A 25,663-nucleotide genomic window follows, 5' to 3' on the forward strand; every position below is an offset into this window, starting at 1 on the left:
ATCAGCCTCTCAGGTTTCGTAAGGGACTCAAACTCGTTCCATTGAGCTTAGGAGGAAGCCTCAGGATTCATGTGGTATCACAATGGGCCATTAAAGTGGCCTGAGTGCGTCCGTTTCCATCTTGGACAGCCACTATAACCTAACCTAACCCTTATAGAAGATAATAAATTAAAAGTAGAATATTTGAAAACTGAAGAGATGCCTGCTGATGTTCTAACCAAAGGACTCCCTGCTACAAAACATAACAACTGTTGTACTCTCATTGGTATAAAAGTATACAAATCTAGTGGGGATGTTGAAAGTTAAGATTTGATACTTTGTTTTTAAATACCTAGTTTATTTTATCGTTATTAAGTTGTACTAATTTTTATATGGAATGGAGGGTGTAGGTCCCCTTATTTATAATGCCGAATCCGAACGGCCAATTTGAGAAAGCACTTTTCATGACAAGAATTACTCTTGGAGAATTTGTCAATACCTCGCAAGAGGCAGTACCCGTGAAAAGACTTAAGATGGCATAGACAGGGATCGAACCCAAGACCTCTCGCATGACAGTGCAACGCAGTAACCATCACGCCAAGGGTAATAAAGAATATGCTTTAGCGAAATAACCTGCGCTGCCTTCCATCCCCTAAACACGCCTCTAGAAATGAACATCTGCTCAGCTTGGGTCATACTGTGAAGTACAGAGATTTCTTATTTTGCCGTACTACATGAATGCGAAATGTTAAAGAATTGAAAATGAAGCGTGTAACTGTTAAAATAATCTAGTTTATTTTTTGTTGTTTTATTTTAAAATAATTAATAAATAAGGAATTGGTAAAATGTATTTTTAAGAATTCAAATGCAATATTCGGTCAAAACATTCAAACACAAACGTTCCTAAACAAAATAACTTAATTTTCATTTCTTCATTTTTTTAAATTTTTGTTTGTCGACAAACTAAAGATTAAAAAAAAAACATCTTAAACTGGAACATTGAGTTCTTTGCACAAACTGTTTATCTTCAAAGGCAACAAACTGACCATTTCCTTGCAAACACCGATCTCAGCTTTCAAAGCCTTAGCCGCTTCTTCCCGCTCTTCACATTCAGCGATGAACATTTTATAATATTTCAAACTATTTCTTATGTTGGCCAACATTTGAGCTCGATCCGGATTGATAATTTTGTAGTACAAGCGTCCGATGTAGAAGTAGGCATATATCACCCCCAGAGCCTCATCCGGTGTGAGATTTGGCATAAGTTCTGTTTTTTCCTTATTCATGTGTGACCGTTCGAATGATTCGAAGTGTTTTATTGCTTTCAAACAGATTTGATTGATTTTGTGAATCTCTTGAGGCGATGGAGTGCTGTGAGCCTTGATCAGGTCCAACTTTATATCTAACATTGCGGAGTAGGCCAGGCCGGCTCCATACCAGCATTCTCGGCAAATCGATAAATAGAATGTTGGATTGAGAAGGTTGAGCAAATCTTCAAAGTAGGTTGCTCGACGCTTGTGCATGCGGGACTGGTTTGTTGGATCCTCTTCGAAAAACGCCATATGTTGGTATAGCTCGGCGTAGTCTGTGATTATCTTGGCGTACTCAGTGGCTTCCTTATCAGCGGTGTAGTATTCTTTGGCTAAGTCAAGCCACTTGATAACGAAATGGTAGATCACTTTGGCATCTTCAAAGGTCAGACAATAGTCTGCGGAGACGCAGTTCTCGAAGGCACCCAGCTCAAGATCTGGGAATTTATACATGTTGGGACTCATTTGAAGCTTTTTCACATCTATAACGAGAATAAATAGTTCAGTGTTTTAAGGAACAAGTCAATAAATTGTAATCTCACCAGAAGCTAACTTTCCCTCATCGTCGCTGTACAGACGTTCTTTGGAAGCCAATAACAGGGCCAGACCATATTTGGCCCAGCAACGTGCAATGTCGGCGTACCTGTGCTGGAAATTCTCCATTGCCGCCGCCTTCTGTTCTTCATTCATCTCGTCGGCGGCCAACTTGGCCTCATGTTGGGACATAATCATTGTTGCTGCGGCCAGATGATGTCTGGCCTCTCGGAACATGCTCACGCCCAAGTAGTATTGAGACAGGGTGGCTGCATTTAAGGCAAAATCGATATGCTCGTAGGTCTTGGCGGAGAGTTGCCGCCGCAGAGTCTGGTGGCAGTATTCTGCTGACTTCTCCAGTTCTCCGAGATGCGAGAAGACTTGTGCCATATAAAAAGTGCACAGGGTGTACAAACTCTCGAGCTCAGCAACACCCTTGCCTTCTTCGACTTCCTCTTTTGTGCCGAAGATGTCAATGATTGTCATGGCTTTTTGTTCGGAAGCCTTAAACTCATGGTAAGCATCCTCGGATTTCTTCAACACGTCGTATGCTTGTTTAGACTCCTGCCGATTCGAGTGGACGATTCCCAGTTCGTTCAAGGCTCCAACATATGAGATTATTGCCTCGGGCTTCATGCGATGTTCCTCAATACCTTGCAGGCATGTTCGCAAATACTTCTCGCCAACTGGAGCCTCCTCGGTAAAAACATAGATTCGTCCGAGATCACGATAAACGAAGGCTAGGATGACCTTGTAGGTGAATTGATTTTCCAAATTTGCTTCTTCGTCGGCAATGGATTTTTCTAGGTTTTCTTTCAGGCCAATGAGCAGGTCACGGGCGGTGTAATGTGACCGAAAAGGTTCGGTGGGTGGGTCGTTCTTGGATTCTTCGTTTACAAGTTTTACGGCCTTTTCGTAGATTTCTTTGAAGTCGGTTAGGGTTTCTTTGGGGATGACCATTTTTAAGGGTAAAGTTTGTGATTATTTTATGTAATTAATTATTTTTATTTGTATTTGGTGAAGAATCGAATCGGCGAAGTCTTTGCGAAAATTTTATTTGGAAAATACAACACTAAATAAAACAAATGTCATCTGTCACTTTAACCATGAGAGAAATAGGTAAACAAAATAATAAAACAGTTGCATGGGCAATTTTTACGGTAAGTGTTCAGAAACTTAACTTTAATAACTCCGAATACAAAATCTGAGAAATGAGTTTGATTTCGGAGTAATTTGGAATGTTTTTGAGAGTAGAAGAAGGAAATGTATGGAAGCAAATATATGTCAAAAAGTAAGCAAAGAGTGAAACAACTTAAAATGTGAGTGAAAATATTCCAAATAAATTGATACGAATGATTCATTGTTTTCTAATTAAAAACATTTGAATTGATTTATACTTTAAATAAAACTTAATAAATATTATTAATTGATAACTAACAATGATTTCAAAACTTTTGCTGTCAAACGGTAGTTTTGTGAAACAGTGACGTACAATATTAATGATGATTGTGAGGTGGAACTGTTTGTTAAGCTTTCTTTTATAATTAAATTATTTGCTTCATTGAATCTTGAATAATCCATGGTTTTCTCGTGCCATTAGAGACTTGATGCAACAGCGAGATGACGCCTACACGAATTGGAAAAGATTTCGACTAACCGAGCTGGGCCGTATATTTTGTGCTGTTTGTCTTGTAATAAATACACGGATCGGTTTTTGATTGTTTAAGTCCAATTTTCTTTAAAGTTTCATCCGATTTCTTATTCCAGACTCTGCTAGCTTGTTTGAGACCGTACAGTGATTTGTTGAGTTTACGTACTTTATTTTGAACATTATCAAAACCTTCAGGGAGATTCATGTGAATTTCTTCGTTAAGTTTACTTTGCAGAGCAGTCACAAGATCCATTTGATCGATATCCAAATCATATCGTACAGCCAAACTTTAAAGTACCCTTATGGACGTGTACCTTACGAACGGGAGAAAATATTTCTTGATAATCGATCCCTTGACGTTGCGAATACCCCTTTACGACCAATCTTACATACTTACTTAAGGTGGCACTACAGTCCTTCGTGAACAACAACCTTCTCCATCTATCTCGGTCCCTAGCTAGATGTTTCCAGTTTCGCGTTCCATGTGCGCTGACCTGTGGGTGTGGATTCGAAGACTTTCCGGGCCGAAGCATTGGTTTCCATGCGCTCTACGTGACCCAGCCATCTTAGTCGTTGGACTTTTACCCTTCTGGCTAAGTCTACTTCGCTGTACAGCTCGTCGTTCCATCTTCTCCTCCACTCCCCTTCGATGCATACGGGACCGTAGATCACACGAAGAACTTTTCTCTCGAACCGCCCAAGGTGCTTTCATCCGCTTTTGTCATAGTAGATACTTTTGCACCGTATAGCAGGACGGGTATGATAAGTTAAACCCATTTTTGCAGCCTCGTCCTCAATACTCACAAAAGCCCCATTGATGTCAATGTCATCAGCATATGCCAGTAATTGGACAGACTTTTGAAAAATAGTGCCTCTAGTGTTGACGTGTGAGCTCTGCACTATTCTTTCAAGCATGCTGTTAAAAAAATCACATGACAGCGCATCACCTTGTCTAAAACCTTTTTTGACATCAAAAGGTTCTGTTAAGTTGTTTCCAACCTTTATGGAGCAGCGTGAATTCTCCTTGGTCATCCTGCACAAACGGACGAGTTTGGCAGGGATGCCAAAACTAGACATGGCTCTATACAGCTCGTCCCTGTAGATGCTGTCATATGCCTTGAAATCAATGAAAAGATGGTGGGTGTCGATGTGGTGTTGTTGGTTTTTTCCAGGATCTGCCGTAATGTGAATATTTGATCAACTGTGGACTTTCCTGGTCGAAAACCACACTGATAAGGACCTATCAGGTTCTTGACGATGGGCTTTAGACGTTCACATATTACGGCAGAGAGATAGACGACCAATCTAGCTTTATATTTTTCGACATTACCACTTGCATCTTTTTTCGTCTTAAATTTCCATTTGGAATTTATGCCTTTCTTTCTTTTGGTAAGGAAACTGGTAGATTGTCTTATTCCTCTCTCAGATATGATTCCTTCTGAAGATTCTTCAACAATGAAATGATCTTGGGCATCCAAAAAACTGTTTTCACTTGCCGTTTCGTCACTTATTTTGATTGGTATTTCATTGCTTGAATTCACTGATAAAATTTTGTCTTCATTCCCCACTGAATCATATCCTGTAAAAATATCACAATAAGACGTATCGTTTGTCGCACCATCTTTTGGAAATATTTTTCTTCTTCCACTCCAGATTTCTTCAGGTGTTTTTTCTTTTGTACCTTTGCGAGGTGTTCTGTTCGTTAAATTAACTGCCGTATTTGCAGCTTCAGCCCAAAAACGTTTGTGTAAACCAGACTCGATGTGAAGACAACGCGCTTTTTCGATTATGGTTCTATTCAATCTTTCTGCCAACCCGTTTTGTTGTATAGAATATGGAACCGTTGTTTGACGTTAAAATGCCTGCATCTGCTAGAATCTTCTTCATCTTAAAATTGCAATATTCCTTTTCATTGTCGCTTCTAATGGCCTTTATTCTCTTACCAGTCTGATTTTCTACAAAATTTTTGAACTCAAGGAACTTTTCCTTTACCTCATTCTTGCTTTTAATGAATAACGCAAAGACTTTTCTTGAAAAATCATCAATGAATAGAAGCATGTTCTCTGAACCTCCAATTGATCTTTGTTCAATCGGACCACAAAGATCTGTGTGTACTAGTTTTAATATTGATTCTGCTCTAGTACCAATTGAGTTAAACGGCAGGCGTACCATTTTACCTTTGATACATGTGATGCAAGTGATTTTTGAACTATCGCAATCAATATTCTGCACCACTTTCGGAATCATAGCTTGTGTGGTTTCACTACTTGGATGTCCAACACGTTTGTGCCAAAGTTCAAAGTGTGAAGCTACATTTTTTGTAACGTATGCACTTTGGTTGGGTGGTCTGTTGAGTCGGAACATATTGTTCACCAAGCTTGGAGTTGCAACAACATTACCCCTTTGGTCTTTCACTAAACATCCATTCTTGGAAAAAAATCATTGAAAAACCCTTCTAAACAATTTTCGAGATAGATAAAGGATTAATGCATAAATCAGGAACGTGAAGGATTTTTAAAAATTCAACCTCACTTTCTTTGAATCTTCCAATAGATACCTTCAAATCGACTTTACCTATACCTTGGACTTGCATTTTCGAATTATTTGCAACAATTACTTCAGAGTTAAGATTTTCCATCTTACTTGAAAAGCATGCACTATTTGAGCACATGTGGGCTGAAGCTCCCATTCTTCTTTGTCAAGAGCCGTGACGGAAAAATATTCTTACATCGCATTCTTCGTTTCTTGATGGTTCCTATTCTTTTTTGGATATTTAGCAGCAATGTGGCCAAATTCGTTGCAGTTGTAACATTTAGGACCCTTAAAGTTCTTATTTCCAAAGTTGTTCTTGTTCTTGCCAACAAAAGCAGTATCTTGACTTGCATCAAAATTAACGCCTTGAAGAAGTTTGGTTTTAATACTGTCTTCTGTATCTTTTAGATAAAGAAATTAGATTTGAAGAAGTCGAATTGGTACTTCATTCCTTAAGAAATGGCAAAGCATCAGGACCTGACGGCATACCGGCCGAATTCTACAAATATAGCTCCCAAACTTTCAAAGATTACTTCGCAAAGCACTCGACATCATATTTAACTTTGGAACACTACCTGATCAGTTTTATGAGTCCTTGATATTACCAATTTACAAAAAAGGTGACAGCTCAAATCCAGCCAATTATAGAGGGATCACTTTGTTGAACTCGGTGCTAAAAGCTTATACAACATTATTATACAAAAGACTCGAAGAGTGGGTTTCCGTGAACGAAAAACTCAGCGAGTTTCAAGCTTACTTCCGCTCTGGTTACTCTTCTGTCAATAACATTTTTATCTTAACTTCAATAGCACAAATGAAAATTGACCATAATAAAAAGCTCTATACTTTCTTTGTCGATTTTAGGGCTGCATTTGACATGATAAATCGAAATGCAATGTTCTACAAGCTGTACAATTTAAGAATATCTACAAAATTCGTACGTGCATTAATAAAACGTTATCAGCAAACAACAGCAAATATAAGCAATGGTAGAGACAGATCAGAAAGACTGATTGCAAACCGAGGTGTCAAACAAGGCTGCAACCTCAGCCCCTTACTGTTCGCAGTCTTTCTCGATGACCTTGTGGAGTGGCTTACATATGGGGTTGGTATTGACAACACAAAGGTAAAGGTTATCATGTACGCGGATGACATAGTCATTCTTGCCGAATCACAATCTTCATTGCAACTGATGATAAACAAGCTCTATCAGTATTGCTTAATATGGGGTCTGGAGGTAAATGTGGAAAAATCGAAGGTTATGATTTTCCAAAAAGGTTCCGGAAGAATTGCAAGGGGTGAAAATTGGAAATATGGCGAACGTAAACTAGAAGTAGTAAAAAAATGTACCTATCTCGGAATCGAATTATCGTTCAATTTAAAAATGGAAAACCACCTAAAAAATAAAGTAGATAAGGCGAAATCAGCAATATGCCAGAATTGGAAAAACATTTTCAGCAACAATTTAATAACTATCAGCACCAAATATAGTGTATTTAATACTTACTTACTTAAGGTGGCGCTGCAGTCCGGGGTGGACCTGGGCCTCAACCAACAAGCGTCTCCAGCCAGCTCGGTCCCTAGCTAGCTGTCTCCAGTTTCGCACGCCAAGTTGGTTGAGGTCCTCTCCCACCTGGGTGCGCCACCTGAGTCGCGGTCTTCCTCTACTGTGCCGTCCCTCGGGATTGGATTCGAAGACCTTCCGGGCTGGAGCGTTGATGTCCATCCGCTCTACATGACCTAGCCATCTAAGCCGTTGGACTTTAATTCTGCTAACTAGGTCAGTGTCGCTGTACAGCCCGTACAGTTCGTCGTTATCTCTTCTCCTCCATTCTCCATCAACCAAAAATCACCCGAAGAATTTTTCTCTCGAAGCATCCTAAGACGCTCTCATCTTTCTTTGACAGGGTCCAGGCCTCAGCGCCATAAATGAGAACCGGGATGATGAGTGTCTTATAGATCGTGATTTTACATGCTTGAGAGAGGACTTTACTTCTCAATTGCCTTCTAAGTCCAAAGAAGCACCGATTTGCAAGAGTTATTCTTCATTTGATTTCAGCGCTGGTGTCGTTGTCTGCATTAATAGCGGTGCCTAGGTAGACAAAGTCCTTAACTACCTCAAAGTTATAGCTGTCCATGGTGACGTTTTGTCCAAGACGTCGTCGTTCAGTGTCCTTTTTTGATGAAAGCATATACTTGGTCTTGCCCTCATTGACCACTAAACCCATCTTCTTCGCTTCCGTCGCAATGCTCAAAAACGCTCCACTGACATCACGCTTTGATCTTCCAATTATGTCAATATTATCTGCGTATCCGAGTAATTGGATGGACCTTTGGAAGATTGTGCCTCTAGTGTTGACGGTTGAGTTTTGCACAATTCTTTTCAGAACGATGTTGAAGAAGTCGCATGACAGTGCATCGCCTTGTCTAAAACCTTTTTTGACATCAAATGCATCAGTAAGATCTTTTCCGACCTTGATAGAGCAGCGTGCATTCTCCATCGTCATTCTGCACAAACGGATAAGTTTGACAGGGATGCCAAAACTAGACATTGCTCGGTAGAGCTCTTCCCTATAGATGTTGTCATACGCGGCTTTAAAATCGATAAAGAGATGGTGGGTATCGATTTGAAGCTCCTGGGTTTTTTCCAAGATCTGCCGTAGTGTGAATATTTGGTCGATAGTGGACTTTCATGGTCTGAAGCCACACTGATAAGGACCAATCAGGTTGTTGACGAATGGCTTCAGACGTTCACATAATACGGCAGAGAGGATCTTATACGCAATGTTAAGGAGATTGATGCCTCTATAGTTGGCACAGTTTAGAGGGTCTCCTTTCTTATGTATCGGGCACACTATGCTGAGATTCCACTCATCGGGCATGCTTTCTTCCGACCATATTTTGCAGATGAGTTGGTGCATGCTCCGTACCAAGTCATCGCCTGCTGCTTTGAATAGTTCGGCAGCGATGCCGTCAGCTCCAGCAGCTTTGTTTGACTTAAGTTTAGATATAGCTATCTTCACTTCGTCAAGGTCGGGTAGGCGGAATTGTTGATCTGCGTCGCCGAGGTTGACTGGTTCTATCTCCCTTACAGCGGAATTCGGTTCGTCATCACCGTTATATAATTTGATGAAGTGATCTTTCCATATTTTCTGCATCGACTGTGGTTCTACAACGATGTTCCCCTGATCGTCCTTGCAGGCTTCGGTTCGTGGCTGGTACCATTGGGAGGTTTTTTTACCTTTTGGTAAAATTTACGAACCTCATTCCTGTTGTGACATCCCTCTATCTCCTCGATCATGCTCTCTTTTTTTCCATCTAAAAAGCTGGTGTTCCTCTCTCCTCTTCAGCGCCGTTTTGTATGCCTCTTGTTTCGCTGCGTGCGCTTGCCGGCATTTGTCTTCAAACCAGGGTTTTCGCTGTGGTGGCCGTGTGAAACCTAGCACTTCAGAGGCGGCATCTCTGATGGCAGCAAGGCAATATTGCCACTGCCTTGGATCGGGATATCTGGTTGACGGTTGATTGATCAGGAGATTTCCATGTCCCCTTGTGGATATTAAGATGCGTGAACTGCGTACCAGCTACCAGAACGTCTCGCCCCCCAGCGAAATCGACCAGCCTGACTCCGTTGTCGGAGGTGGTGTCGTGCAGGCTGTATCTCCCGATTATGCCACAAAAATCTTTTAAGACAATTTTAATGTCATAGCCAGGGCACTGCTCATATGTCTTGTCCAAGAGCTCGAAGAATATGTCTTTGGTGTCTTCATCTTTCTCCTCTGTTGGGGCATGCGCGCATATTAGGCTTATGTTGGCGAATTTAGCCTTGATGCGGATTGTCTTCATGCACTCGCTCACACTGTTGAAACTCAAGACTTGTTGCCTGAGCCTAGTTCCAACAACAAATCCACACCCAAATAGACGCTGGTAGCAGTCGCCGTAGTAGATATCGCAGTCTTTTAGTTTGCGTTTGCCCGGTCCATCCCATCGCACTTCTTGGATGGCTGTAATATCTGCCTTGCAGCAGTTTAGGGCTTCCGCTAATTGTTCGGCTGCACGTGGTCTGTTAAGGGACCTAACATTCCACGTACATATCCGAAGTTCGTTGTCCTTATTTCGTTTGCGTGGGTTGTCAACAGTGAATCCGTCCGTATCCGAGGCTTGTTGTTGCTTCGAAACTATGATGTTTTTACGTGGCCAGGAAGTCACCCCGACGGCACAACCTCCAACCTGGAGGGCCAGATCCTTAGTATAACTCCAAGGAAGGGGAGCCGGCTCCTTATAGGCCTGGGCTCCGAATATGTCGAAGAAGCCCTATAAGGTGTTCACTAAGTAGTTCAACCTTACTGGAACTGTAGACGCCACCGTTGATTCCATCTCGAGAATTCGTCCGCTGCCACCTGGATAAGGAGAGGTGCCTTAGTGGAAACACCTCTCCCCCCTCTCTCGTTTGCTGCCCCCAACAACTTTCCACTGGGGTTGGAACCCAATCTCCAGTTGAGGTACTAGGTACCCGATGTTCACCGCGGGGGGTGAGAGTAGGAGTTGATAGACAGAGGTGGGTTTTGAGAAAAACCTGTGGACGCTTGTGTCCTCTTGAATGCACATGTCTACCATTTGAACATCTAGTGTATTTAATGCTGCAGCCAAATCTATTATGTTTTATGGTGCACAAGTTTGGGGGATAGAACGACAGGAAGTAACTGAAAGCCTGTTGCGGTTCTTTCTAAGGAAAATCTTTTACCTTCCATTAAAAACGCCAAAATATATGTATCACCTGGAGTCGGGGTTGCCAACAATGTTTATTTCTGCTCTTAAACTACATGCAGATTATTTATTAAGGGTAATTAATATGGAAGAATCAAGACTTCCAAAGATGATTCTTAAGTATGCATTGAAAAAGAAAACTCTCTTCGTCAAAAATTGGTTTACACTTGCCGGAAACTGTGGAATGACGATTAACTTGTCAGAAGCTAACTCAAACCAGTGGAAAAAGATCTATTATGAAATAATTCAACTGACTGATGAAAATGAAAGATATGCCTTTATCGAAAAGTTCAACAGACCGGAAGAATTATTCATTAATCAATTACAATCTTAATGAAAATAACTACTTTAAAAGCTGTTTCTCGTGCCACAACATAGGGACCACCAAAATTTGTTTTTCATGAATAAAATGTATCTATCTATCTAAAATCTAATAAGAATCCCAGAGCTTTGGATTCCCATTATCATTTTCTTGTATTCTTCGGTAGGACCAGCTAAAAGCATTCATCTTATCCATTCTTCATCTAAGTTAAGACCAACAGACCTAAGCTTGTACGCATCTACGGTAGAGGAATCTTTCAATTTTGTAGAACAAAACTTTTGGATGAGCCAAACTCTCCTCACAAGACCAGAATCTTGAAAAATTCTGAAAATCAGTTTTGACTACGTTAACACGGATTTGTCCCGTTTTCATTCCAAAAATGAGATATTTATCTCTATCCAGAATCTTGAAAAATTTTCTGAAGAGAATCCCAAATCTCCTTAACGCTTTTGCAATGTCTTATATGAGGATAAATGCATCTTTTAACAAGCAATATAAGCTCCGATTTTGCGTTTAAGAGCTGCGTTGCATCCTTCTCCGTCTCACTATCATTAGAAACAGCCTTCCAAAGTCCTTTCAACGGAAAATTTCCGGTCTTCGAAGTTTTCGCTTCCCCTAAGACATATTTCCTCAATACAAATTTCCTTATTAACTTCCCATAGGAAGTTATTGTAATGGGTCCGATTTGTCAAATTGAAAATTTTGACATTTCTCGACGTTTCAAGGTCCCTAGAGTCGAAATAAAAGATTTTTAGACAGATGTCTGTGCGTGCGTGTGTACGTACGTTTGTACGTCCGTACGTTCGCGACGTTTTTTTCGTTGTCCATAGCTCAAGAACCAGAAGAGATATCGACTTCAAATAAATTTTGTTATACAGATAATAAGGCAGAAAGATGCAGAAAGGGCTCTCAAGAAAATTGCGTGGGTGGTTTTTTTTACCATAGCAGTTTGAAAAAAAGGTGAAAATTTTGGTTAACCCTAAATATCTTACGCACCAAAAACGCTAGAGACTTGAATTAAATTTTATATAATAGATTGTAACGTGATACCAAACAGGTATATTTTTTGAAAAAAATTAATATAACGTTTTTTTTTTTAAATAAATAAAACTGAAAAAAAAATTTGTCACCTCCAAAATTTTACGACTGAAATATGATTTTATCTCTAAAACAATTTTGTGCAACGAAGAATAATGTTTTTGACATCTGATAAAATTTTGAGAAAAATCTAATTGACAGTTTTTTTATAAAAAATAAACGTCTAAAAAAAACATTACTCAAAGTTCGTAAAAATTGAATATCGATTCAAATATCTTTTCAAAACCTTGAAATTAAGGCTTCAAACTTATTTTATCTTATAAGAAATATTGTTTTCAACATTCTGAAAAATTTTGAGAAAAATCGAATTGACAGTTTTCTTACAAAAATAAAAACCTAAAAAAATAATTTATAAAAGTTGGTAAAAATTGATTTTCGACTCAAATATCTTTTCAAAACTTTGAGATATTGGCTTTAATTTACTTTTATCTTTCAAAAAATCTTACTGTCAACATTCAGTAAAAGTTTGAAAAAAAATCGAATTGACAGTCTTTTTACAAAAAATAAAAACATAAAAAAAATTATTAAAAGTTGGTAAAAATTTACTTTCGACTCAAATAGCTTTTCAAAAATTAAAAATATTGGCTTCAAACTCTTTTAATTATATAAAAATCCAACAGTCCGTTTTTTCATAAAAAATAAAATCTTCAAAAAATAGTACGCAAATTTGGTAAAAATTGATACGAGTACATATAGACAAACTTTTAAGCAAGACAAATCGACAGACGGGGTGGGTGGATCGTGATAAGGCCAATACATTAAACGTATAAAAATTAGTACAATTCGACAACGATAAAATAAACTAAGTATTTAAAAACAAAGTATCAAATCTCAATTTTCAACAACCCTCAATAATTGGAATAAATGTAAAAAGTATTTTCAAAAATTTCTATGCGTATTCAGTTGAAGCGGACTGTATATTCGAATTGGTTGTTATCGAAACTAGGTCTCGAAGGTTCTTCTCTTAGAATGTTCTAGTTGGTTTGAATATTACATTGGAAAAGAACTTTTTTTTCCCCTCCATAAGAATATTAAAAATTTATCAGTAGATGGCGCTGTAGTAGTGTAAAAGCTCTACGTCGGTCTTGGTTGTGTGCGTAAACTTTTAAAACTTAATATGTTTTCCTTATTTACACACACTCTCGTTAATGCAGCATTGTCTTTTCCTATTTTCGTCTGTTTTAAAATTCTCATAATCCGTAAATCTTCCTGATGAAAATAATTTCACCAAAGATGTCGCCCTATTAGACTTTGAGAGTACTATGGCGGAAGCTATTTAAGTAGAAACACTTTAAGCTCTAAAGCTGTATGAGTAGGATTCATTTTCACTCCAAAGCTGCTTTAATATTTTATTATAACAGTTAAGAATTGTTTTCACCATAACCTCATATCCGTTTCCGCTTGGTTTAGATTTCACCACAAAGCTTAAATCAAATTTCGAAAAAGCTCAATACAAACTACCCTTATTTTATTTGACACCAGTTGCTTCGTTTGTAAACATAAGTCTCACCACATAGAGTAAATTTTGTTATAAACATTCTCTTTTCTCTCTCTGGATCCAGAAACACCACCAACCACCCCATCACGCATCGAGTCTCTAACGATTAGGGGCAGTTAAACAGTGTCCCATCACCACAACACATCGGAGAAAGTCGCATAAGGCCAACGAGGTTGAACAAACCGAACGAACAAAATTAAAACACACATCGTCTTCGTTTGGGGGCGAATTATTTTCAACGGAAAAAAGTCCACAGTTCCATGGTTAGTGTGGTGCGGAAAATACAAAGAATTTCGGTCAAGAATAATTTCCTAAACTAGCTCTAGCTAATGTTTCGTGAGAAATACATAAAATCCTAACCTTCGCCGAGTGGTGAAAAAATATCTTTATGTACATAACCGTTCTTGGTGATCTTTACAACAATTTTTATCGGTTCGCTGGTTAAAAAATCCATTTGAATTTGTTAAAAGAAAATTTCCAATTTGCTTATTATTAATTTAATTTTTGGTGAAATTAGATATATTCGTGTGAAAAGGTCAAGAAGTGGGTGGTGATTGAGCTTGAGTGAGTGGTGCTGTGCGTATAGTGAGTGTAGGACGTAGGTGTATAGTGATGATTGGTTAAGTGTCATCTTCGCGTTTCTTTTATCATTGTTTAGTATTATTATAAAATCTTTTCATCTGTCATATCTGACGTCTGCTTGTGTCATTCGTCCCCGTTCGGCCGTTCGGTGATATAAAGTGTTTAAATAAAAAAAGAAAAGAAAAATTGCGTTTTGAATTTATATCCTTAATTGAATTACAGTTACAGTGCCATACAAAAAATTGGAAAAATAAAAAGAAAGAAAGAAAAAGTGAGGAAACAAAAGTATAGATTCTCAAAAGAAAATAAAAGGAACAAAAATAAATGAAGACAATGGAGATAATTGGATTACTGCTGAATTTGGCTGCGTTAACAGGTGAGTGCTAAGCATGAATTATTTACCTGCCATTGTCAGTTGTTCATCTAACGGTATTTTGTAACTTTTTTCGTTCCTCTACATATCTACCTTCATCACAAGGTGAAACTTTTGTTGTTGTGTTATTTTGTTCAAATTGACAGTCTAATCGATATAAAACGGGAACTCTGCATTATGAGAGTATGACGGGTTGTGAATCTATAATAGTCTTTTAGGTTATATTGTTGTAAGGTCTTCCTTCATTGGAATAGCTAGATGATGCGTTGTCTCAATAATATAATGAATGATGATGGATTGCGAAGCTGACACAACTCTTACGAAAGTACCTAAGTGTAATTTGAAGATGGGGATAACGATGGGCATCATTGGTGAGATTAATATGGATGGATTACAGAAGAAAGGCCTTTGAGGGCGTCAAATTACATGAATTAAATTGGATCTAATTGAGGGTGAGATATTTAAGGGTCGTGTCGGTTCGCTGACCTACTCTTCTACGGGAAGTGCTGGAAAAGAGGAATTATTAAATGAATCTGGAAAATTATTATTAAAATAAAATTAACTTGGTTTGGAATTTTATCATCTTCTGCAGCTTACGTTATGCATTGCAAATCACAGTTTTAAAAAAAGGCAACCTAGCCTGATATCAAATAAGCGCTGTAGTGCGCCGTTTTGTTACCAAAAACTCGTTTGACCTTTGATTGAAAGGGATAGATTGATAGAAAAGCTTCATAGCGATTATGTTAGAGCCATTTTGTCGCATTGAGAAAAAAGATTTGGTCTCTAATTTTTTTTCTCAATGCGACAAAATGGCTCTAACATAATCGCTATGAAGCTTTTCTATCAATCTATCCCTTTCAATCAAAGGTCAAACGAGTTTTTGGTAATTTTTTTCTCAGATAGCCCATCAAGTTCTTGAAAGAATGTTTTTCCAAAGTATTTCATTCTAGTGTTTGCCAAAGCAGGACATTTGCAGAGGAAATGGATTATCGTTTCACTTTCTCTTTGGTCACTACAGCTACGGCAAAAGGTATTGTAAGAGATACCCAACTTCTCTGCATGAACTCCTATAGGCCAATGTCCGGTACAAACCGCAACAATCCTGGCTATGTCTTGAGTTGGCCTGCATAGAAGATCGTTTGTACGGGTTTTGTTATAGGTGGGCCATATCTTCCTAGATATAATGCAGTTGGGTTAATTGCTCCACCTTCAGTTTGATTCAGTTTGGTAGATAGACAAAATTTTACCCTTCATAGCACCAAGAGGAATGTTAACCATTTCCGCAAGTGAGCTATGAAGGGCGTATCCTTGCCTGGCTAGCTCGTCAGACCGTTCATTTCCCACGATACCACTATGGCCCGGAACCCAGATCAGGGTGACACCGAGGTTAATATTCAGGCTCGCAAGCTCATCGCGACATTACTGGACCAATTTAGATAAGGATATAGCCGATTTAATGGCTTTGACAGCTGCCTGACTGTCTGTAAAGATAGCCGCTTTTCGGATTTGGTTTGGGTTTTGTTTAAGTATCTTACATGCCTCCCTTATTGCCAGCAGTTCAGCCTGAAAGACTCTAGCAAAGTCAGGAAGCCTAAAGGATTTGGCTACATTCAGGGACTCAGAAAAGATCCCAGAACTAATTCCGCACTCCATATTTGAGCCATCAGTAAAGATGGTTGTGTCGAAACCTATCGACACGATGTCTTCCTCCCAATCTTCTCTCGATGGGAAAATAAACTTAAAACCCTTACTAAGGTTCAAAGTAGGAGTGCAGAAGTCAGTGTCTACCGAGATATTATCTGAGGGAATCAATTTCGTAGTGTTGCTGTGACCATAAGGTTTTGACAACCAGCTGTTTGATTCCTTCAGCCTTATATCGCTGCAGGAAACTATGTATTTAATAAAAAGGTCGGTTGGTAGAAGATCCAAAATAACATTTAAGGCGTCCGTTGGGCAAGTACGCATGGACCCTGTGGTGCCCACGCAAGCTGTTCTCTGAACCTTCTTTAGCTTATTAATATTATGTGCTTTGCTAAGAGCAGGCCACCACACAATCGAACCATATGTTAAGATTGGGCGTACTACGGCTGTGTACGTCCATAAAATCATCTTAGACTGAAGTCCCCACTTTTTGCCCAAAGTTTTGCTGCAGGTAGAAGGCAACACATGCCTTCTTAACCCGTACTTCAATATTTTGTTTCAAATTTTGTTTAGGGTCGAGTATAACTCCCAAATATTTTGCACTGGAAGATAATGATAGGATTTGACCGTTGAGTCGAGGTAGCGTGAAGGGCGGTACCTTAGTTTTGGTGGTAAAGAGCAACTGTTCAGTTTTACTTTGGTTAACTCCTAGTCCACAACTCGTGGCCCAATTGCTAACTTTCTTCAAAGCTGACTCCGTGATTTCACTAATCACAGAGGTGTACTTTCCGGACACCAATAGCACCAAATCACCAAATATGTAGAGGTTGGTTAATTTTTGAAGAGCCGATGCTGATTTTTAATAAAACACAAATTATTTTGGAAGTTATTGTATTTTTTTTTCATTATTATAATATTGGTATGGTTTTATGTATCAAACAAAATATCTGCCATATGGCCGTCGTGACCTCGGCGCGCAAAAGAGCCGTAATATTTCCTGCAGTACGAGCTGTACGACCATGCACTGGGGTTTATAAATATTCTACAGACCCGGTTTGCTCGATTTTTTCGACTGTACGCATATTTGGAAGATCAAATTGACCGAATCAAATAAGAAATAGGCAATATGGTTACACACAGTACCAACTAAATGAATGTAGTAAATAGATTTAAGTACATTTTTTATTCCAGTATGGGGAAACCGAACACCCAATAGAAATTGACCGCGCCAAAACTAACTAATGTTAATTTTTATGCTTACGCATAAAATTACGATTTTTGAACATTTCTAGACATTTTACAATGTAAAAAAGAGGCTTGCATGCGACCCACACTGATAACTTTCCATCCCGCCTGTCGATTTGTCTTGCTTTAAAGTTTGTGTATATGTACTCATAAATTTTTACCAAATTTGCGTACTATTTTTTGTAGATTTTATTTTTTATGAAAAAACGGACTGTTGGATTTTTATATAAAAACTACTGAATATTGAAAACAATATTTTCTGTGAAATAAAATAAGTTTGAAGCCAATATTTTTAATTTTTGAAAAGCTATTTGAGCCGAAAGTAAATTTTTACCAAGTTTTAGTATTGTATTTTTTTAGAGTTTTTTTTTTTGTAAAAAAAACTGTCAATTCGAATTTTTTAAAAAATTTACCAAATGTTGTAAACAATATTTCTTATAAGAAAAAATTAGTTAGAAGCTATTATCTCAAAGTTTTAAAAAGATATTTGAGTCGAAAATCATTTTTTACCAACTTTTATAAATTTTTTTTAGGTTTTTATTTTTTGTAAAAAAAAACTGTCAATTCGATTTTTCTCAAAATTTTTCAGAATGTTGAAAACAATATTTCTTATAAGATAAAATAAGCTTGAAGCCTAAATTTCAAGTTTTTGAAAAGATATTTGAATCGATATTCAATTTTTACGAACTTTGAGTAATGTTTTTTTTTAATTTTTATTTTTTATAAAAAAAACTGTCAACTAGATTTTTCTCAAAATTTTATCAGATGTCAAAAACATTATTCTTCGTTGCACAAAATTGTTTTAGAGATGAAATCATATTTCAGTCGTAAAATTTTTGATGTGACAATGTTTTTTTTTCAATTTTATTGATTTATAAAAAAAATCGTTACATTGATTTTTTTTCACAAAAAATATACCTGTTTGGTATCACGTTACGATATGTTATATAAAATTTAATTCAAGTCTCTACGGTTTTTGGTTCGTAAGATATTTAGGGTTAACCAAAATATCAAAATTTTCAATTTGACAAATCGGACTCATTACAATAACTTCCTGTGGGAAGTTAAAAATTAAATATGCTACGAAATAATTGGCTGCTATTAATGCTTTTTTTCTAAAAAGTTGAGGAAATTTAGCTGAAGCAATTTCTTTAATGAATATACTTAAAATATTATTGGTTTTCTTAAAAATATTTTTCTACACTAACCTCTGCTTTATATATGAAAACTATTGTTTATGTTTATTTTGACTCCAATTCATTTCTCTTTTTATATCGACAATTAACATTTTTGAAAAGGAAATCCTTAACATTTTTGGAAACTCGTCAGCTTGAATAAAACAAGTGGCTTTCCAGTTAACTTCACTTACAAGAACTTTTCATTTTCAAATTGCAGCGAGTCATTTGTTAATAGTTCATTCTGTCTTTAACGACATAACGTCATATCTACGCTCAAGTGAAGTTCTCATTTTTTCTGATGACATGAAGGTTCTTAAAATGAAAAGTCCACCATGACCGTATTATCTTACAAGCCGACATTAATTGTTTCACATTTTGGTGTGGGAAAAACAGCCATGCCCTTTTAAAATAAACTTTAACTAAAAAACGAATTGAAAGTGTGTTTGATGTATTTCGCATTAAAAACTCTGTCGCGTCTTCACTTTTAAGGAATTAGTCGCTCTGTTAAGATAGAGCACTGAGTAGAGCCTGATCCCGTCAAGTATAGGCTCTGAGCAGAGTTTGATCAGAGCTCTCCGATTTGTTTATGAAACGCACTGGAGCATTGAGCTGTCAAAAGTCTTGGTATTCGTTTTCTGCTTTTTTATACCACCACGAAACAAGCATGTTTTCAGCGTTGCTCAGTTCGTTACTCCACTAGTTTCGTTATTTTATTCAAAGTTGATAGAGGGCGCTCTGAACTAGCTCTAATTTAAAAAAGAAACTTTACCCGAAGGCTCTAAAGTGTCTGTTGTTCGTTTTTTTTTTAATTGTTCATTGTTCAATTGTTACGAATTGTTGGAATCTATACGAATTGTTTAGAAACGACGCACGATCAATTTACCAATACCAACATTCAAAAAAAAATGTGTATAACTTTAGATCGCAAAATAAATACCAAAAGGAAATTAAAAGGTGCTTTTGGCTTGCTTAAAAATTTTAACGCGTGTTTGTGGTTTAGCTATAATAGTGCTTGTTGACGAAAGTTGTCAAGAATGATATTGCTGTTCTGAAAAAATGAGACCCACTTAACTGCACCAACTATATAACATCACTTAAAAAATCTTCTCTGCCGCAATATGTGAACGGGTTAAGCCCATCGTTAACAACCTGACAGGGTTTTATCAGTGTGGTTTTGACCAGTAAAGTCCATAGTCGATCAAATATTCACATTAAGGCAGATACTGGAAATAACCCAGTTATCAAAATCAAGGACATTGGAAACAACATAATGTTGCGACAATAACTTATTCCACCATAAAAATAAAAAACACAAACAGATCTTTTTTTCTGAACTCATCAGAACAACGTTGCAGCGAAATGTCAAATGAAGGAGAATGGGCGATTAGTTGAGATAGAAAGAGACACCTGTGTATTTCGTGGAGACTTCAGAAGGCATAAAAGGCGCGCGTTAAATGAAGCGAGTTTTCTTTTTTTTCTGGCAGATCCCTAAGCAGCTAGCACACTTCCGTAGTTCCGTAAAATCAATCCTACAAACCAATATCATAATCTGTCCATACAAAATATACCTCTCGGGAACCAGAGGCTTTGAAATAAAAATTTATTTTAAAGCTACAAATTGATTTATTTATTTTCAAGGGTTCTGTCTTTCCTCGATTCTTACGTTCTCGGCGATTTTTGCTACAACAACCTTTCGATGTCGAAAAAGGCTTCAGACAGGGTGACACTCTGTGATGTAATTTCTTTAACATCATCCTTGAAAGAATAGTACAGAGCTCCCACGACAGCACTACAAGCACTATCTTTCAACTTGGAGACATCTAGCTAGGAACCGGACTGGATGGAAAAGTTTGTTGGGTGAGGCCCCAGTTCTCACAGGGCTGTAGCGCACCACCTTATGAGGTAAAAAGTAAATATGCTCGTAATGCCATCTGCCTCAGAACCAATCAACCATTTACACGCGTTTCTATAGGAATTCTATTTTACTTTCTAAAAAATAAAAATAATCTTTTCAAAGCGCCTTCTAGTATATAAGTAATCTTCTTGGTCAGTATCCTCTCTGATAGCATATCTTTGCTTATAGCCATAGCTCGTGGGAAATTTCAAATCAATGCACTAAAAGTCAGACGGTCTAGACTTGCAAGCACAACGACACGACATTATGTCATAAGGCATATGTGACTAGACACAATTTATCTGTTTTTGTTGTCCTTCCACCAAGTCTATATAAAAAAGTCCACCCGCAAATAGCCGAGATCAAGCCGAGGCATTGTGGTTTCAACATATCCGGCTTCATGTAGCCGGGTAAACATTGCAGTATGACCACAAATTAACACCAAACGCTAATTTGAAACAAAGAAAAAAAAATTCTGATAGCTATCATCCTTCTCCTCGACGACAACAACGACCGACCGACGACGATGCCGTCCACGTCGCCGGCCGAGTGCTCCCCATTAAAAGAGCTGCTGTCACTCACCCAATTCCCCCCTCGCATACTTTCCGAGTTCATGTTTAAATTGGAAAAGGTCAGTGTTCAACGAGAGCCCCTCATGCCACGCCACAAATTAGAGTACCAGTGCTTCACGCTCGATAGCATCCAAGGGGTATTAGATGACATCGCATATAGCTATAGCAACGACGGCGGTTGATGGGGCTCTAGTACTATACCACTTTATGCAGTAGCGCTCCATAACTGTGACATTGTTTTCTAGTTTGGTTTAACTTTTTTGTTTTTATTTTCGTTTTAGAATTCCAGCGGCAGCGCAGCGCCCAAGTAGTGAATTTTTTAATCGCGAGCGAGCGTTGCGGTGAAGAAGAGGTAGAGAGGCGGACTTGGCTTTGCCTGGCGGATATGTTATCCGCGTAGCGCTTGTTGTTCTGCAAAAAATTGCAATTCTGCTGTCAGTATTAGGTATCTGCAACTATATACCAAATTGTTAAGTAGGAATATAAATATTTAGCTACATATATGAGTGGTACTTTTGGAACACTCATGGTTAAGTTCTGCTTCCGCCTCTGCAACAGACTTTAAGCTCATTTTCGTGGGATCTCTACATTCATCTAGATATATATGCAGTGTATTTAGGACTTTCATAGAGAAAAAGAGAGAGAGAGTCTAGCCCAAAACCACCTCCACTAGTACCACGCCCACCTTTACCAAATTTTCCAGCACCCTTTCGTGTATTTCGGCTTACCACTGGGTTGGATACACTTTGTGTGGAAAGATAATCCGGTTAACTGTTATAGTGGCACACATATATTTAGATTAAATATTTAACTCGGCACGTTTTAAAGGGAAATGACGTTGCGTTGCGGCGGCCGGCGGGTGGTGGCGTTGCAGCTAAGGGAAAGGCTGTCAGCTCTAATTCTATACCTCCATTGCAGAGCTGGACCATTCCGATTGGAAAAGTTTATTTGAAAAGTCTTGCACATAAGGCTTAACGTTACCGTTGTTGCAGCGCTCAGCTCAGTCGCAAGTCGTAGTTCTATTAAAATGGATTGCCAAATTGCACATATTCATCTAGGTACAAAATTTTAGATAATTTTGGGATAGAAAAATTGAAGTTCTATCAGCTGTATCTTTTAGATAAAAATACATGTTTGACAAGACCTCCGCTTAGGGTTTTATATATGTATACCACGGGACCTATATTTGTTGTATACATATATACATATAAGTGGAATGAGGTTAGTTTTTATGTGTTTAAATAAATCTCGGTGGATTGAGGTCAACCACATCAATCAACTGGTAAACTAGGCAATGAAAACACATGAAGATACTCTGGGCTTTGTGCATTTTTGATAGGGTTTATTTTATGAGTGTTGTTTTATTAAGATGCAATACAGGAAGGAAATTTTGTTGGTTCATCATAAAAGAAATAAATCTGTACCTATTTAAGTACTTTTTAAAAAAAACTTAGATACTATAAAATAATTCAGCGTAAGTACGGATATGCTGGAGTCTTAGCACATTGAAGTCGTCGATAAAAAACGTAAGCAAATTGATCAAAAAAAAAACTATCAAATAAACATTAATTGGGACAAGAAAATTCGGGCCGTTAATTCTAGTGACCCGAGTATGTTTCCGCAAATTAACAAGGTTTTTACGAGGATTGATCAGAACGATTTCCTTGTCTTAAGCTTTAGAGGACGACAGAAAACAGAGACATACTTCTGGGAATACATCCAGGAGACGCCGGTCTTGAACGATGACTTTTTTCTTGTCGAGGATTCGCAGGAGAAAGCAGAGGCCGTGGGGGCGGCTTTCCGTGCAAAGTGAATTATATCATTCGCACTAATCACACCTGGAGAATAGAGCCCTGCAACACTACTTCTACCTGCGTAGCGGTATAATGCAGTGGCGATCCGAAAACCTCGGTTTTACCAGGTTCAATGACGAAAACTTGGCAAAAGCCATCATCACTGAGCAAAACGGGGGCAATGCCCTACAAGTCACGAAGATAGAGCTTCAGCTAATCTTTGATTCATTAAAGAAAAAGAAGTCACCAGGTGTCGATGGTATGTACAACATTGTACTACGACATTTACCTCAGGAAGCTGTGGGCATTTATACAACTCTGTTTAACAACGTTCTGAATAATGCATATTATCTGGTCCGTTGGAAATCAGCTGTGGTACATCCTCTCTCGAAAAAAGGAAAGGACAACCCCAATCCGGCGAATCTACGGTCGTTAAGTCTTCTGCTGAGCATCAGTAAGGTATTTGAGAAGGTTATAAATAGAGCTTTGTCTAAGTGGGCTAAGAACAACCAAATCATTTTGGATAATCATAATCACTTACTTACTTACTTAAGGTGGCGCTACAGTCCGGGGTGGACCTGGGCCTCGACCAACATGCGTCTCCAGCCAGCTCGGTCCCTAGCTAGCTGTCTCCAATTTTGCACGCCAAGTTGGTTGCAGTCCTCTTCCACCTGGGTGCGCCACCTGAATCGCGGTCTTCCTCTACTGCGTCCCTCGGGATTTGATTCGAAGACCTTCCGGGCTGGAGCGTTGATGTCCATCCGCTCTACATGACCTAGCCATCTAAGCCGTTGGACTTTAATTTTATTAACTAGGTTAGTGTCGCTGTACAGCCCGTACAGCTCGTCGTTATATCTTCCCTTCCATTCTCCATCTATGCGTAGCGGACCGAAAATCACCCGAAGAATTTTTCTCTTGAAGCATCCGCTCTCATCTTTCTTTGACAGGGTCCAGGCCTCAGCGCCATAAATAAGAACAGGAATGATGAGTGTCTTATAAAAGGTGATTTTACATGCTCGAGAAAGGACTTTACTTTTCAATTGCCTTCTAAGTCCAAAGAAGCAGCGATTTCCCAGAGTTATTCTTCGTTTGATTTCAGCGCTGGTGTCGTTGTCTGCATTAATAGCGGTGCCTAGGTAGACAAAGTCCTTAACTACCTCAAAGTTATAGCTGTCCATGGTGACGTTTTGTCCAAGACGTCGTCGTCGTTCACTGTCCTTTTTTGATGACAGCATATACTTGGTCTTGCCCTCATTGACCACTAAACCCATCTTCTTCGCTTCCGTCACAATGCTCAAAAACGGTCCACTGACATCACGCTTTGATCTTCCAGTTATGTCAATATCATCTGCGTATCCTAGTAATTGGATGGACCTTTGGAAGATTGTGCCTCTAGTGTTGACGGTTGAGTTTTGCACAATTCTTTCCAGAACGATGTTGAAGAAGTCGCATGACAGTGCATCGCCTTGTCTAAAACTTTTTTTTGACATCAAATGCATCGGTAAGATCTTTTCCGGCCATCGTCATTCTGCACAAACGGATAAGTTTGACAGGGATGCCAAAACTAGACATTGCTCGGTAGAGCTCTTCCCTATAGATGCTGTCATACGCGGCTTTAAAATCGATAAAGAGATGGTGGGTATCGATTTGAAGCTCCTGGGTTTTTTCCAAGATCTGCCGTAGTGTGAATATTTGGTCGATAGTGGACTTTCCTACTCTGAAGCCACACTGATAAGGACCAATCAGGTTGTTGACAAATGGCTTCAGACGTTCACATAATACGGCAGAGAGGATCTTATACGCAATGTTAAGGAGACTGATGCCTCTGTAGTTGGCGCAATTAAGAGGATCTCCTTTCTAATGTATCGGGCAGACTATGCTGAGATTCCACTCATCGGGCATGCTTTCTTCCGACCATATTTTGCAGATGAGTTGGTGCATGCTCCGTACCAAGTCATCGCCTGCTGCTTTGAATAGTTCAGCAGCGATGCCGTCAGCTCCAGCAGCTTTGTTTCACTTAAGTTTAGATATAGCTATCTTCACTTCGTCAAGGTCGGGTAGGCGGAATTGTTGATCTGCGTCGCCGAGGTTGAGTGGTTCTATCTCTTTTACAGAGGAATTAGGTTCGTCATCGCCGTTATATAATTTGGAGAAGTGATCTTTCCATATTCTCAGCATGGACTGCGGTTCTACTACGATGTTCCCCTGATCGTCTTTACAGGCTTCGGTTCGTGGCTGGTACCCTTGTGAGGTTTTTTTTAACCTTTTGGTAAAATTTACGAACCTTATTCCTGTTGTGACATCCCTCTATCTCCTCGATCGTGCGCTTCTCATGTTCTCGCTTTTTCCGTCTAAGAAGCAGGTGTTCCTCTCTCCTCTTCTGCTCGTTGAGCTCACGAGCAGCTCTAGTCCGACGTTTTGTATGCCTCTTGTTTCGCTGCGTGCGCTTGCCGGCATTCGTCGTCAAACCAGGGGTTTCGCTGAGGTAGCCTTGTGAAACCTTACACTTCAGAGGCTACATCTCTGATGGGTGAGAGGCAATGTTGCCACTGTATCAAACAGTTTTATAGATAAAATATGTCTTATTTACGAGCTGAAAAATAATAGTTAATAGGGTTTTTAAGTGCATTTCATGCAGAAATGTTTGAAATTGTGTTAAAACTTAGCTTTTTTTTAAAAAAAGTTTATTTTATTCTC

At 38.6% G+C, this 25,663-nt stretch overlaps 2 protein-coding genes across 3 annotated transcripts in view; one reads left to right on the forward strand and one right to left on the reverse strand.

The window, feature by feature from the left end:
- Positions 1 to 751: 751 nt before the first annotated feature.
- LOC129951553 (KIF-binding protein) lies at positions 752 to 2,901 on the reverse strand. The gene is made up of 2 exons (XM_056063772.1): positions 1,832 to 2,901; positions 752 to 1,771 (listed from the first exon to the last, which is right to left on the reverse strand). Exons 1-2 carry the CDS (start codon positions 2,781 to 2,783, stop codon positions 966 to 968), a joined length of 1,758 nt encoding a protein of 585 aa, XP_055919747.1. The 5' UTR covers positions 2,784 to 2,901; the 3' UTR covers positions 752 to 965.
- Positions 2,902 to 13,821: 10,920 nt separating this feature from the next.
- Positions 13,822 to 25,663, forward strand: part of LOC129952689 (neural cell adhesion molecule 1) — a 610,611-nt gene continuing 598,769 nt past the window's right edge. For both annotated transcript variants that reach the window (XM_056065451.1, XM_056065452.1), the window contains exon 1: positions 13,822 to 14,646. In XM_056065451.1, coding sequence (XP_055921426.1) covers positions 14,595 to 14,646 — 52 coding nt within the window. In that variant the 5' untranslated portion in view covers positions 13,822 to 14,594. The remainder of the gene's footprint in view (positions 14,647 to 25,663) is intronic.

The sequence above is a fragment of the Eupeodes corollae genome, chromosome 3 (assembly GCF_945859685.1).
Source record: "Eupeodes corollae chromosome 3, idEupCoro1.1, whole genome shotgun sequence".
Classification (NCBI taxonomy): Eukaryota; Metazoa; Arthropoda; class Insecta; order Diptera; family Syrphidae; genus Eupeodes; species Eupeodes corollae.